At 34.7% G+C, this 16744-nt stretch overlaps 1 protein-coding gene across 4 annotated transcripts in view; it reads left to right on the top strand.

Moving 5' to 3' along the window:
* The window catches only part of CDK14 (cyclin dependent kinase 14), a 575870-nt gene that overhangs the window by 269407 nt on the left and 289719 nt on the right, over positions 1-16744 (top strand). For all 4 annotated transcript variants that reach the window (XM_057550063.1, XM_007195799.3, XM_057550065.1 and 1 more), the window contains one exon: positions 12730-12792. In XM_057550063.1, coding sequence (XP_057406046.1) covers positions 12730-12792 — 63 coding nt within the window. The remainder of the gene's footprint in view (positions 1-12729; positions 12793-16744) is intronic.

Consider the following 16744-nt stretch of genomic DNA (forward strand, 5'->3'; position numbering starts at 1 on the left):
CTCGCGGGCTCTAGAGCGCAAGCTCAGTAGCTGTGGCACACGGGCTTAGTTGCTCTGAGGCATGTGGGATCTTCCAGGACCAGGGCCCGAACCTGTGTCCCCTGCATTGGCAGGTGGATTCTTAATCACTGCACCACCAGGGAAGCCCAAGATTAATTTTAAAATGCAATTTAACCCTTTAATTTAATAGTGATTTATTATCTTTTAGGGAAGTTACTGTTAAAATGTGGGGTTCTGATTTACATGTCCAAATATATCAGACATATACCAGAAAATCAAAAGATTTTCAGAGTTCAGAGGGGAAAAAAATAACCTGGTATAGCAAGAATTTCTAGAAAAGTTAACTTTGGATGAGAAATAATTGAGTTCATAAAGCTGTAGCATCCTTTTGAAGTTATTAAATCCTTGACAAAAGTTTCTTTTAAAGTTCAATGCAAGGGACTTCCCTGGCAGTACGGTGGTTAAGACTTCACCTTCCAATGAAGGGGGTGCGGGTTCAATCCCTGGTCAGGGAGCGAAGATACCACATGCCTCAGGGCCAAAAAACCAAAAAAAAAAAAAAGCATAAAACAGAAGCAATATTGTAACAAATTCAATAACGACTTAAAAACTGGTCCACATCAAAAAAAAGTCTTAAAAATAAAATTCAATGCAAGTATATATGTATATGTATTTATTATTCTTACTATAGTACAGTAAAAAAAAAAATTGAGTATAATTTGCTTAATGTAGATGACTGTATTACTGTTTTCTGGTATTTGGATCCCAACCCCTGCAGGAAGATTATACCTCCCTTCCCTATTAAACTAGGGCATGGCCTTGTGGATTGCTTTGGCCAATAAATTGTGAACAAGAGTTATTTGTTATCACAGCAGCATAACTTGGCCTGTCTTGATGGACATATCCCAGATTACTTAGAGAAAGCCACTAGAGAAAGCCAATGCTACCATGTGTTTTTCTTTTGAAGACTTCTTTTATGATTCATACTCACATGCGTGTTGTATGCGTGTATATATGTATGTTTATTTATGTGTACACTATACTTATGTAGTACATATGCTGTTTTTTAACCTTTTTAAAAACTTACAGAAGTTAATGCTACCATTGTTCCAAATCAATAAATGTAGTTATGTACCAAAGTTTATCCACATTTTAAAATTCATGCACCCTTTGCATTGGTATAAAATCCCGTGCTTTTCTTTGATATCATTTTAAATTTTGGATAAATTTAAAATTCTTAATAAAACAACTTTAAATAATGACTATTTTAAAATATTTTATTAAACACCTGATCTGGTGTTTTAACATTTAAAAACTACATGTTTTATCAATGAGGGCACTAAATCAGCTTGCTTACGACAAGCTTTTGTATCATACATAGCATCAAGGGTCAAGTACAAATGTGGTCACCTTCTATGTCAAGAATGGTGTTTGCTATGTTTTTCTTGATACAAATTATTACAACCAACTTTATATGTTGATTATAATAATTACGTGCTAGGCCTACTAATTTATTTTGAAGTAAATATTGAAATGTTTTGCCCAAAATTCTCCACTATGATTTTCTAAGAATTTTTTGGTGATTGATTTAAAATTTAAGCTCCAATAACTTCTATTAAATTTTGATAAGACTGACTTTCAAATGGTATCTTCAACCACAGCATCAGGAAAGCACTTCCTGAATTCATCCCAGACAAACTCGGTGAGACTTTATTCTTTCTCTTGAAATATTTTTCAGTAACCTTTTTATGGCAAATTGTACTAAGTCAAGAAAATGAAAAGATATTTTTAGCTCTGATTCACTGAATATATAACTAGATTTTGGTATAAAAGTTTAAAACTTATCATGAGGAGCAATAATGTTGGTCTTCACTTCTTGAAGTTTCAGAATTCATATTCAAAATATCAACTATATCTGGCAAATATGTCAAGCTCCTGGGAAAGTTATTATCTTGGCAAGTTTGCAAGTGTCTAATGATGGAGAAAGAAAAATAAAGCAGTTCTTTTTCCAGGGTATCTTTAATTTCATACTCATGCATGGCAAGGAATTAAGCACATTTCCTTTGTACATGGATTGAGCAAAAGCAAGTAGTGAAAGAAAAGAAAAAGAGTGATGATTTACTCTTTGGTAAATTTTTTTTAGGTCAGGTAAGTCAGCAATTTGACTTTTGACTGTAGATCCTAAAAAAATATATACTTTGGAATTTCTACTTCATTTTAACTTTTGGCGGTACTCAGAATACAAGAATTCATGGGTTTTTTTTTTTTAACCCCCTCTGTGATCTGAGGTCTTTTTATTCTTTGCTATTAAAAGAACTACTTCAAACAAAACTTTTACAATTTTTTGTGGATCCTTAACAATATGTTTCACTACTTTTCAATTTCTCATGCTTCAGAGCATTAGACCCTGTAGGTAAAAACTTGCATTAAAAAAAATAATGTTGGTGTGATCCTTTTGCTCACAGAGTTTGAGGAAACCTAAACTACCTTTACCCTTTTATGTACTATATTGAAATAATTTAGCTTAATGAAAAAAATAGATCTTACCTAAATGTAAGTACATTACCTTATAATGTACTTATGCTTCAGGTGTGCCACAGGAATAGCAATTTAAGTTGCCTCTTTCATCATATATAACAAACATACATTTCGTATACTTCACTGTTTGTCAGGACTTTCCCTGAAAGCTTTATCATTCTAAATTATTTGTATTCCCACCAGCCAGGGATTTAATTGAAGCTATAAATGAGCTTTACATTTGTAGTATAAATTTATCTTTCAAACTATTTCGCCCGCTCTAGAGATTTTGATTTGTCCCATTTTGGAGTCTGTAGCACACAGCTCTTGCTCCATAAATAATCAGATATTCATAACCATGTTTAATAACTCTAAGGTATTTTGCATTGTAAAATCTTAATAACATTCCTTCTAATACATCTGTCTGTATTTCCTTGGGGAAAAAAAACCACCTAAGGTTGTCACTACTTGGTCAAATGATATGAACAAAGCTATAAATGTTTCATTTAAGGTAAGAGAGAGACTGTTATTGAGTTATCATTCTTATTTCCCCCATGGTCATCAGTAAGCTCTTGAATAGTGAATACTGTTTATCCATCTTCATACATTTGCAATACTTTACCCATTACGAGTTTGAAAATATATTTTGAATATCACTTGGTATGCCAAAAAAAAAGACAGGGTGACAATGTTAACAAGTTACAATTGTTTAATGTTTTCCTTGTGATTATGTGTTCCAGAATTACTATTTTTAAAATGAAGAATAACATGTAACATTGTAAATCAACTATACTGCAATAAAAATTTTTAAAAAAAATGTACCTAAAGCTCATTGATACAGTATATTTCATAGAGTTTTCTGAAACACACATCTGGTATGATCAGTCCGTATGTAGGTGTTACTCTTACCCTTAGAACCCGGATTATAAAAAAGGCTCCTCTGTTCTACTTTGTAGCCAGAAAAAGTTATTCCAGGATGGCCACCTTTGATTCCTCTGTCTTCTCTCCCTCTCTTTCTCCTCCCTCTCTCTTCTCTTCCACTTTAATTCTCTGTTTCTAATCTTTTCACTCATGGTACTTTTACCTTATAATTTCAGGATCTCTCATATTTCCAGCAGGGCAGCTCCAGAAGGTGTTTTCAGAGTTAATATATTCCTGAGAACTATTCCAGTTCCTTTTTTTTTTTTTTTTCCATCTCATACTTTGACTCCAAAAAATTTTTTGTGGCCCACTTTGTTAACCTTTTTTTTTTTTTTTTCAAATTCTTGAGGATGTTGGATGATCAGAGCTTTCCATTCTTTATACCCATTGGCCTTTTATTTTTCCTTTTAAATGTGGCTTCAAAATAGCATGAAAATCTTTTTAAAGTATCTATTTGACTCTGTTAAAGTTTATTATATGTTTTAGGCTTGTGAATGGTGTGCCAGAGGGCATATAAACCATGCTGAGTAGTCTTTCCTTCACTGTTTCAAGAGAGCATGTTTATACAGTCTTCTAATGCAGTAATAGCATTTGGTTCTGTAGAACCATAGTGTTCTTCTTCTAGAAGATTCCCACCATTTTTGAAACTTCCCAAATCTATACTTTGAATTTATTTAATTTAAAAAAGGACTATCATTTATACCCCCCTATAAGTATTATGAAGTGATATGGACATAGATAGATATATGGATATAGCTATGTGTTTGGTTTATGAATTAACCCCTACAATATTGAAACTACTTCAGACACTTGAACTACTGGAAGATAAATGTCTGCATTCTCTTTATCTGAGAAAAATGTCTCACGACAGTCTTACCGCCTGGGTAGACATATACAATCTCTCTACCCGTAGTGTCATTGCCAGAAGCCAAATAGTAAGTTTTTTGTTTTAATGGAAAAGATCTTCCAGGTTGCTCGTTTTACACGCTGGGAATGTGGTTGGAAATGCTTCCTGTTCCAGTCACCAGCCCCAGGCTGCCCATGCATTTTGGATTCAGAAATGACAGCTGAAACCAATTAGGCAGAATTATGGGATCACTAAGTCACAGTTAGGTTTGTTATGTCCCAAAAGGAGAAAAATACATTATATGATAAAAAAGAAATGACTAATTTAATTAGGAATAAGCCAAGGCAGTGTGATTACTATGAGAGGATTTTTATATAGTATTAACTATTGTGTATGTTAACTACCCTTGCCCTCCCCAGGAAATATGTGTGTGGTTTACTGGCAGAATTTCAAACATTTCCTAAGTGGCGTAAAAACAGGTGAAAATAAAATAACCTAGAAACAGGCTTTGGAATATGTAAACAATCAAAATAGTCTTTACAAGAACAGTGGAATATTTGAGAATATTCCATTTAAGAACACAGTTTTGGGTATATGGAACAGATTGGAAGACCATATTTTCTATATTGTCATACCACGTCCTATGATGCAACTTAAGGCCCAGTAATCGTAATTAGAATTTTTACTTCTGAGGGAAGAGATAGTACTTTTGTACTTGTTCATGAATGTCTTGTTTTTGTCATTAAAGATAAGGGATTTCAATGCATTTGCAAAAAGCCTAAATAACATTTAATAGAATACTTACAAACTTTAAAATAAATTATTTTTTAACCACTGTTTTAGAAGTGGGTCCCTGTGGTATATAGAGGGTACAAACCTTCTCTATAAAGCATCTTGAACGGCTATGATTTTGTTTTAAAGGGGAAGTTGATTAATATTTCTTTTCATTTTTTCTCACTCATGAACAGTGCTTATGTATTGGAACTCACAACATTAAAATTTTATTAATTATGATTTGGGAATAAATAAATGAGTACTATAAAGCTTAATGGAAAAAAATGCAAAGTCGGTTTAAGCCTGTGGACTTCGTATAAGAGCAGTTTGAAACTAACTGCTCAGTAATTTGATGTAATAATTCTTACAGCAATGCAGGCTGATTAAAACAGAGACTATAGCCAGAGGAAATGGCATTGACTGCTGTAGAAGAAAGGAGGGCTCAACTTCTATAAGTTTTCTTCAGTTGCCTCTAGCAGCAGCTATTCCCCAGTGAATCACACAACTTTAATGAGCTACAGGTGAAACAGATTAAAAACTAAAAGCTACAGGTGAAACAGATTAAAAACTAAAACTCACTATTAAAAATAGTGAGTTCTACCAAAATGTGCAACTATTCTTAAAGTGTGGTTTTAGTTAGAGTCATGTGGTGTGTCCCAGACATGGGACAGTGGTAATAAAGGTGACATTAGCCAGTAGTAGATTAAGCATCACAAGTAAGCATCTGCCACACTTGCTGCCTTGGAGACACGAAAGTTACCATCGTTGCCATTAATTTTGGGACCCCATGTGGTACCACTGAAGAGTGGAAATAATTGCTCTTGTCCTTTAGATATTTGCAGATTTCTTGATTTGCTCTCTTACCAGTCAGAGTACTATTTAAAGGTTTTTTATAATGGGTCACTTACTCATTATAAGGAAGAGATTGGAGTGTAATCAAACTGAGATGAGGACCAGGGAGCTCCTTAAACAATCAAAATCAGTCCAGAAAAGGAGGGCTCTGTATTTTTATGCTTTCAAGTTGTACATGTTATCAACTAGTTCTTAACATATCCCATCTTTTTCTTTTAAATCACGTGTTTTCACTTAATGTTTTTTGTTTTGTAAGTCTTTTCATTAATTTCAAAATAAAATTATAGCTGAGCCTTGGTATTTAAACATATAAAATAAGCCTATTCCTTAAGAAGAAAGAAATTCAGAATTAGTTTTATTATCTTCTGGAGTCTTTCCATATTCTTATTCTTGCGAAGCAGTTTTGTTTTTTGTTTGTTTGTTTTTTTAATTTATTTAATTTATTATTTATTTTTGGCTGTGCTGGGTCTTCGGTTCGTGCGAGGGCTTTCTCTAGTTGCGGCAAGCGGGGGCCACTCTTCAAGCGGGGGCCACTCTTCATCGCGGTGCGCGGGCCTCTCACTATCGCGGCCCCTCCCGTCGCGGGGCACAGGCTCCAGACGCGCAGGCTCAGCAATTGTGGCTCACGGGCCTAATCGCTCCGCGGCATGTGGGATCCTCCCAGACCAGGGCTCGAACCCGTGTCCCCTGCATTGGCAGGCAGACTCCCAACCACTGCGCCACCAGGGAAGCCCGCAGTTTTGTTTTTAATGTTTTAAAAATTACACTAAGCCTGAATATACTGACTCTTCTCTCGCTGTCAAAATGGAAAACTAAATGAAAAGAAGTAAAGAATGTGGAGGCTGTGTGTAACATAACTTCAAAATGAGGATTTCTGTTGGTTATCCCCATGGAAAGACATCCTTATTTTTAACCTAGATGCTGGAAATTAGGGCTGTGCTATTTTCAATGTCATATTTTGTCAGTGCTTCTGAAAAACATCAAAATTAGCTGACAAATATTGTAGACACCATGCTTAACATAAGAGAGTGGAAAAAATGCATGTTTTAGGGAAGGGGCTCTATTTAGATTCCTGCTTAATGAGAAAAGTCCAGTCTGAAGACCAGTGCTAATACAAAAGCATAATTTCTCTGAGGAACTTGATATCTCTTGAGTAAGAGGTCTGATCACTTGAAGGGCCAAAAATTGGAAAACCTCACTTCATGGATAATATATTGATTGAAAAGAAACATAAGCACATACTAAATGATGAAGCCTACTTAATAATTGACTTATACTTGTTTCTGCCCTGGAATTTGGGTAAACTTTCATGTCCAAGAGCTTTTCTGACTCTGTGGTCTTCAGAGACCCTTTTTACCAGTGGCTTTCAGTGGCAGTATATTGCTTCTTTTCCCTCACCCAAAGTCAGTTTCAAAAAGAGTAAGGAATGGAGAGTGGAAGATATGAAAAGGTGAATGTCACGGTCCAGCTAGTTTCTCATCTTTTTCTTTGGCTGGACTTTCTTTCCTGGTACTCTTTTGAAGGGCTGTTCTCCACTCAGGCCTGTTTTGAAATTGTCATCATATCTGTAATTTATCTTTGTAATTTCCTTTTATGTCTTTCTCTTTAAGACTCATGGCTGTGTACTGTTAGTCATGCAGTTCTCAGGTCTACATATGATTGAAATAAACTGAGATTCTACTGTGTGAAAGTGCTTATGAGTAAAAAGTCTTTTCGATATTTTGTGGTCTTTCTGTATCCTGCCTTTTTACGAAGAGAGATCTCTCTCCTGCCTTCTAAATTGATCCAGCCACAGAGTAATGAAATCAACATGGAGAAACCTAAACTGTAAATGGGGCTCCTTTACAGAGAATGTTTATGTTTAGGGTGTTATGGTTTCAGATACGTTCTTCAGATTCCTTCCCCTTGAAACACTCCTGCACCTATGTAAATTCTCAAATAAATGCTACTTGATGGGCAATCAACAGTGAGGAAGGAGGAACTTGATTTTACAAGAAATGTATGCAAGTGTGGGGACTGAACCTTAACAGCTCCTTTTTACTGTCACTCCTCTTCTTGGTCTGCAAATCTAGCCACACTTGAGAGCTTCATTTAAAACCACACACTCGGGGCTTCCCTGGTGGCGCAGTGGTTGAGAGTCTGCCTGCCAATGCAGGGGACACGGGTTCGAGCCCTGGTCTGGGAAGATCCCACATGCCGCGGAGCAAATGGGCCTGTGAGCCACAACTACTGAGCCTGCGCGTCTGGAGCTTGTGCTCCGCAACAAGAGAGGCCGCGACAGTGAGAGGCCTGCGCACAGCGATGAAGAGTGGCCCCCACTTGCCGCAACTAGAGAAAGCCCGTGCACAGAAACGAAGACCCAACACACCCAAAAATAAATAAATAAATAAATAAAACCACACACTCCACGGAAGACTGATGAAGTATTCTTAGGGATTCAGGTATAAACCTGTCAGACACAAGTGTTTCTGAAAGCCTTCCCCTGAAGAACAGCAGCAGTGATAGAGTGAATAAGAGGGAGGTGTAGGAAGATGAAGTGAGGCGTAATGTAGTGAGGGCAAGAATCGATGTTAGCCAAGAGCCAGGATAGAGATTGGAGGGGGAAGAGTGACTGGGTTTGATCTATAGTTACCAGGCACCTAGTGTAAAGATACTCCTTTTAGTGTTAGAACAAGAAATAGTCAGAGACCAAGCCAGACGGACCCGAGGTTATCTGTGTCTCATCAGTGGGTAGTGATCTGTTGGTCATGTGCCATAGGGGCCCTTCTGTTCAGAACTTGTATGTGTAGCATGACTTTAAAAAATGGAATGACAGAGAAGTACCTCCCAGCATTATTGTTAAGTTTAGTTCTGTATTTCGGGACCAGTGCACATCATAAGGGTCACATAAGCCAATGAGTTGAACTAAGGAGAGAAGTTAGAAAGAAGAGATGTGATGAAATTTGTAATTTAGGCACATCTAATGCAGTTCCAGGCATAGTACTGTGTATTAAACAAGAGAGAGGGAAAAGAAACAGTTTTTAATGCAGGTAGAACAGAAGTTTGCTAGGGTATAAAAATAAGACCGTGTACTACCTCTTGTCTCTTCTTCCATTTGGGATTCTCCAGATTCTTGCCCCTAATTACCCAGAGCAATCTGAGGTTAATAGTGTATTTGCCGGAAGTAGTCTCAGAGGTTGTGTACAGAGAGCTGTGGAGTTTGAATGAGAATGTCTGGGCATGTAGACAGGAAGAACACATATATAAGGATGAAATGTTACTTCTAAGAGTTCCAGTTTTCTGATGGTCTTTATCATTCCATTTTTAATTGCAGTCCTCCCAAATATCCCTTCCTACTCTAAACACACTACAGAAAATCATCACCACCACCACCACCATCATCATCATCATCATCATCATCATCATCATCATCATCATCATCATCATCACATGTAGCATCTACCACGTGCTGGGCAGTGTAGTAAAACCATATTGGATATTTACTTATTAATTTTCACAATATCCATATGAGGTAGGTATACTAGGATTATCTTCATTACATAGATGAAGATACTGATACACAGAGGTTATGTAACCTGTCTAAGGCTACACAGCTAGTGATAACCATGTGTGTATGCATACACACATTTTCATGCTATACAGCTAAGAAAATATGAATCTTAAAATTTAAAAGGTTTGGAAAAATCTTTATTAAATTTCCCAAAATCTCGTTTCTGGAGAGGCCTCCTTCCTTTAATTCATGTTACACTGTCATTGGGCATGCATGTATACACGGAAGGATGTAATGTGTACCATGAGGATCAGGAGCTTTTTTCCCCATTTCTGATATGTTTCCTTCCTCATAGTTTAGTGGGGTTTTTTATTTGTTTGTTTACTTTTAAACAAAGAGCTTGAATACTTTAATCTTGGAAAAAAATTACAATAATGCACAAGTATGTAAAAATCCACAGAATGTAAGCTCTATGCGAGCAGAGACTTTTCTTATTTATTTATGCACAATTGGCATTTAATACGTATATGTCAAGTATAAAATACGGTGAAAGTTTTGTCCCCAACACCATTCCACTTCTTTAAGCATGTGTAGCGTAAATTTATTGGGCACAAAATTAAACATGCTTTTTAACTGTGTTACTCATATCCTTTATAGAATTCTTATTTTTTTGTCAATTCCATTTGTTGGTTTTTGAAAGAGGTAAGCTAAACGCTTCAAGATTTTTTGAAATTTTCAGTTTCTTCTTTTATTTTGATCAATATTTGCTTTATAGTGATATGCCATGTTGCCAGGTACGTAAATGTTTAGTACTTTTTCCTTGAATTCTAATATGTCTAATATTTACATTGATATGCTGATTTTTTGCTTTTTTATTGATATTTACCAGTATAAATATCCTAAAACATAAATAACATAAATGTGTAATATATAATATGATGTATTATTTCTTTATTTTCAGGTTTTCTGTTATTTTTTGTTGTGTATATTTAGCTCGTGTGAGTTTGATTTTGTTTTGTAAACTGAAAATTTATATTTTTAATAGGAATTTTAACATGTGGCTATATATTACTGTTATGATTGGATGTACTTTCTATTTACCACTTTATTTGTTGTGTGTGAAGCAATGAGCAAATTACAGTCCTTCCCCTCATGGGTCTTATTGTATAATGGGCAGTATCTTAAATACTACCTTATTTTGTGTATCATGTTATAGATTAAAAACTGCTTTCTCATGTACTATTTTATTTATTTTTATTTATTTATTTAATATCTATGGAGTATAATTGCTTTACAATGTTGTGTTAGTTTCTGCTGTACAACAAAGTGAATCAGCTATATGTATACATATATCCCCATATCCCCTCCGTCTTGAGCCTCCCTCCCACCCTCCCTATCCCACCCCTCTAGGTCATCACAAAGCATCTATCTGATCTCCCTGTGCTATGCAGGAGCTTCCCACTAGCAATCCATTTTATATTTGGTAGTGTATATATGTCAGTGCTTCATGTACTATTTTATATGTTCTTCAGAAATCTCTAGGGAAGGTGTTAGCCTTAGTTGAAAGGACAGAGAGGTTAATTGTATGGAGTTACAAAGTGGCAGTTTGGGATCCAGAAGTCACTCCTCAATTAATTAAATGAATGAAATAAAACTTTTATAGAGTCAGGAAAAACTCCATGAAACCCATTATAATTATATTTTAGGCTCATTTTAAATGAGCTATACTATATGTAAAACTGTTTCCACCTGTATTTATTTAGTTCTTCTTCTCTGTCATTGCCTGGACCAGAGAGACAATAATTTCCAAATCAAATATAGTTTCTGTCCTCATGGAACTTGACTTTCATTTGGAAGCTAAACACCTTGGGTGTGGTGCAAGATAAAGGCAATATTGTCTCAAAATATATCTAAGAGCATTTCTTCTGTTCCATCTTCTTTCCCTTTGTTCTTCCACTGGCTGACCTTTTTCATTCTCTATTCAAGTCTTACTTAGAAGTAATGCTTTCCAGAGGCCTTTCTGAAATCTTTAGACCACAATAAGTTCCCCCCTGCTATGTCCTCAAACATTATCCAGTACTGTTCTTAATATACAACATACTCTACTGTAATTACTGACATGCCTGGTTTTTTCCACCAGCATCTATTTCATTGAATTCTATGCCCTTAGTGATTAGTGTAGTGCCTGGAAGATAATAAGTGCTCAAGAAATATATGATGAATAATGAATGAATGCTAAATTCTGCTCTGTATCCTTGGGAGTTACCACCTGGCATGCAATAAAAACTCAGTAAAGGAATCTGAACTGTTGTCATCATGGCTATAGCCATGGTACAGGTTCTTGAAGGTATCAAAAACTTATGATTCCTGAATAATTGAAGCCTGATAATGGGGCACGAATAATCATGATCACTGGCTTTTACAGAATGATTAAATGTTTCAATGTCGCAAATCTTACAGTATCCTCCAATAAGATTAGAAAAATTTATATAGCAACTCTACATGTTTTTTTCCAAGTTTTATGTAACTCATAATATAAACAGAAAAAGCATTAAAAAGAAAATATATAATTGTGTGCAAATTGAGCTTGGGATATTTGAAGGAATAACAGCATCAGTTGCTATCTAGGAATATTCCTTTTAAGTTATATCTGGATGTATTTGTCTTAATTTATAATTTTGAAAGTATTTGTATTGATTTATAAAGTAAATCTTTATAAAGTTTTATAACATAAATATTTTCTCAAATATATTCAAGAGTTCTGAGAATCTGAAAATTATTTTTTAATGAATATAGTTATGAAAAACTCAAAATAAATCCAATGATTAATTTTACTGGAATGATCTGTTTGTAGTATTTTCATCTCATATAACATAAATAATCATAACCTGCATTTCCACTTGGAAAATACAAGATAATTGAAATTGTAATTGGATTGGTTAATTGTGTGTGTGTATATGCTTTAGTTTTTTTAAGTTAAGGCATATATTTTTAGGTAGGGTTTTGGTTTTTTTTTTTTTCCAGTTAAGAGATGTATGTTCAGTGAGGAGAAAATTAGGCATTTAACAAAGTAAAAAATTGTGGACATGAATTCCTTCTAATACACAGATATGTTTAATGTAAGACAGAGCCTAGAGGTAAAGATAATGATTCGATTGTGGTTAAAACAGGGGGCGGAGGAGCATGCAACTGCATACACTAAAAAGTCCACCCACTTGTCTTATATTTGCTTTGTTCAGAAAGTAATGATGACTTTGAAGTAAAAAAATATTGATTCATTGTGTTATAGCCAGAGGGATGTTAATACATTTTCCCCTTTTTCTTCTAGCATACTGATTTATGTCAGTACATGGACAAGCACCCTGGGGGGCTGCATCCAGATAATGTGAAGGTAGGAAAAGATCTTTTTAAGTCAAGGGTTAGCATTCTTCATGTGCATTTTTTGAGCGAAAATCTAATCTCTCTACTATAACTTTAAAAAATTGTGTAAACAGAAGTAATATTGAAGTGAACCATAGTCATTGCTATGCTTTGACATTGGAAGCCATGCTTTGACATTAAATATTTTCACTGGGGTATTATTATTTAGACCTTATCCTGCTTTTTCTTCATGGAGAAACATTTGCCAATAATGAGTAAAATCCACTGGAATCCTGTCGTAACACTGTTTTCAGTAGAGGGGAATCTCCAGTAGCTCTAGCTTGGAGCTCCATACTGCAGTACCAATTGGTTTCAAGATAAAGTATTATTATGATCCAAAACAGTGTTATGGTGAGTTCATGGTGCATATTTTTCACTTGTTTGTACAGATAAAAATGGTTTTTCCTACTGCTTTTTTTCATTTCTTTTACCAGAAATTGGATTACTGTGTATAAAAAGGACTAAGTTTTTCTAAGATTTGACCTAGCAACCATCTTGGGAAATTGTCCAAAAATTTCAAGCTTAAAACAAGAGATTCTGTCTTGGCATATGTTAGGGAGTTAGAAGATACCAAAGTTTATCTGAAGGCTAAACTTATAAATGTATTTGAAGTAAAATTATTTGTCTCCATTTCGTCCCATTCATTATCTGCACCTTTCTTGCAATGTGGCATATTTTTTCTTTTGTACTTTTCCCTTTGCTAGGAGAGATATATTTGCACGTATGGTGTTACATGTGTTTATTTCTTTTTGCTTTATAAAAATAATTGTATAAGTTTTTTTTCCTCTTAGAATATGTCATAGATATCCTTTAAAATCAATACATGACTATGTAGTTCAGTCTTTCTAATAACTGCATATTATTCCATAGTATGAATAAACCGTAATTTGCAACTGTTCTTTATTCATGGATCTTGAGGTTGTTTCCAAAATGTTCCTATTAAAAATGATTCTAGAGTAGATATTAGTATAAAACCTTTATATTCATTTCTTTTGAGTATCTAGTTAATGGGTTTTCTCTATTAATTAGAGACGTGATGTCAGTTTTAATGAATTTAACTGGAACCTTTGCCCACAAGGTTGTAAATTACAGAAGGACTGTTTTTCTCTACACTCCCTAGGATTGACTAACCAGTCGTTTAGATTTTTGCCATTCTGATGAGTAAAAATGAAATATTTTTTATGTTGGCATTTTCTTAACTGCTAGTGACATTGAGCATCTTTTAATTCTCTTGACCATTTGTAATTCTGCTATTACAAGTTACCTGTTCTTATATATTGTTCATTTTTCTATTGGATTGGTTTTTTTCCTTAATGAATTATAGGTGCTTTTTAATATGAAATTAATAATGAGGGTTTTTATGGTGGTCATCTATGTTGTACAATTTTAAAATGTAGGAACTTGTAGGAAATCTGACAAAACATTGTTTTTAAAATAAATAATAAAGTCAATATGGTACTTACAGTATTTGTTGATATTTTCATGTATCTCCTTTTTTGTTGTTGTGATTTTTTGTTCCGTTTAGATTTCTTTTAAATTGTTTGACTATTCATTTTTCTTAAAAATCTGTATCCATTGACATAGGTAGTTTTTTAATGGTTAGATTGGGCAAGAAATTTTAACAGATGAAGAGATTTGTTTATTAATCTTGTTCATGTTCAAATTTAACTTTAAACATTAGTATTATAATTAATACATAATTCTTTTTTTAACATTAAAACATCTCAAATTGTCTCATTTATACATTTAATGTTCTCTTCTTAGGGTTGATTGGGTTCACAATCAACAGTACAGTACATCCTTACTCCTGTTTCCCACTTTATTTTTATTTATTTATCTATTTTTTAAATTAATTTTTTTGGAGTATAGTTGCTTTACAGTGTTGTGTTAGTTTCTACTGTACAGCAAAATAAATCAGTTATACATATATATATATATATATATCCCCTTTTTTTGGATTTTCTTCCCATTTAGGTCACCACAGTGCATTAAGTAGAGTTCCCTGTGCTATACAGTGTGTTCTCATTAGTTGTCCATTTTATACATAGTATCAATAGTGTATATGTGTCAACCCCGATCTCTGAATTCCTTCCCCCCTCCCCGCCCCCGTTTCCCACTTTAGCCTGGGGAATCTGTAGAGAGCCCAGCTAGTGGAAGCCCAGGGCCTACCAGCCTCAGTGGAAATCAGAGGCTACTCTGAGCTAACTTTGATTTCCAGACTTTAAATTCAGTGACAGGATTAAGATTAAAGAGCTGACCTGAGCCTTTTCAAAGAACCATGGAATCACTGGATTTCCATTATCCTTGTTTGGTCTTTTCACCAGCACTGTGTGTCATTAGTTATGGGCAAGTTTGTTGGTGAAATAAAGAAAGAGAGCTCATTCCACAAAGCATTGCCAGTATCACTGGTGATTTTTGTAGCCTTTGTAAATTCTGCTTCATCCATTACATTTTATTTTTCCTTAATCTCTTAATGGTCATGGAAAGATTGAGCTTCTAGGTTACTGGTTTTCAGTTACTAGGCTGCACTCCTTGAAATTGTGTTTCAACAGCTGTTACCCAAGTTTTGCAAGCTTTTCTTTCACCCTATGATCATTCCTCATACTTAAAATACTTAGTGTTTGCTACCTATTTCAAGTTCAGGTTGTACTGGGGCATTAAACAAGGTTTATTACTGCAAGAGCACGTACCTCCTAAGTTGTGGTGAAAACTTATTGGTGAATGAGATGTGCAGTTAGCATGAATAATGTCACAGAAATTAGATATGACGCCAACACTGAGTCTAGATATTAGTCATATGGAGCAGGAACTACTCTCACTCAGAAGTTGTTTAACATGGTTACAGATTGATACTCTACTACATTTTTGCCTCCAAAAGTGCATGATGTGATTTACCTCTTTTTATACCTTTCTGAATAACTGAAAGGCAGAGATAGGTGTTGTTATATAAGTTTCCATTTCCCCATAGCTATTGACATCTTCGCTTTTTGAGGTTTTGCCAAAATGTACTGGATTGTCTCAGTGCTAGGAATATTTAAGGGTGCAAGAAACTTTGATCATCATCAAAGAGGTCTTCAAACTAGGTTCCACAGCAGAGTCATCTGTGAAACTTTAATATATATATATATATATGAGAGACAGAGCCTGGTGCTTCAGAAAACAGGTATCAGACCCATGCCTCAAGGTAGAAAGTTGTAAGTGTCTTTGTGGAGAATCTGATCAGTCCAAGAGAACAGACCTAAAGAATCTAGGTGATTCTACAATGAAGACCCCAGTTGGCAAATAAGTAACTCAGAGGAAGCAAAGTTGCTTGCATTGATTAGACAGAGAAAGAAAGAAAGAAAACTTCAAAAAAATTATCGATAATATTCTCCAAGAGGTAAAAGAAAACAGTACATCTATAAAACACAATGCTATGTTATTTTTAAAAAGGAGAAGTTAGTGAACATGAAGTAGCTTTGGAAATTCAAAATATGGTGACAGAAATTAAAAACAACAGTAAAAATGGATGGAAGAAAAAGTTGGAGAAGTTTGCCATAAAATAGAGCATAAAATACAAACCTGAAACATGAGAAAGAAGGTAGCAAAAAATTTGGAGTCCAGTCCAGGGTATCAACCATCTGAATGACTGGAGAAAATAGAGAGGAGGGAGTCATTAAAGCAATAAACATTAAACTATACTTTTTCCAGATGTGAAGGATGTGAACTTCAAGATTAAGAGGGTCCATTAAATGCCCAGAACATTTAATGAAAATAGATGAACGATAACATTTATTATTGCAAAATTTCAGAACACTGATTTCAAAGAAAGATCCTACCAAAATGAAACAGGTTTACTACTAAAGATCAAGAATTACAGTGGTGTTAAACTTCAACAGCAGCACTGGAATGGAGATGGAAGTGGGACAACAACTTGAAAATTC

Source organism: Balaenoptera acutorostrata, chromosome 7 (assembly GCF_949987535.1).
Source record: "Balaenoptera acutorostrata chromosome 7, mBalAcu1.1, whole genome shotgun sequence".
Taxonomy (NCBI): domain Eukaryota; kingdom Metazoa; phylum Chordata; class Mammalia; order Artiodactyla; family Balaenopteridae; genus Balaenoptera; species Balaenoptera acutorostrata.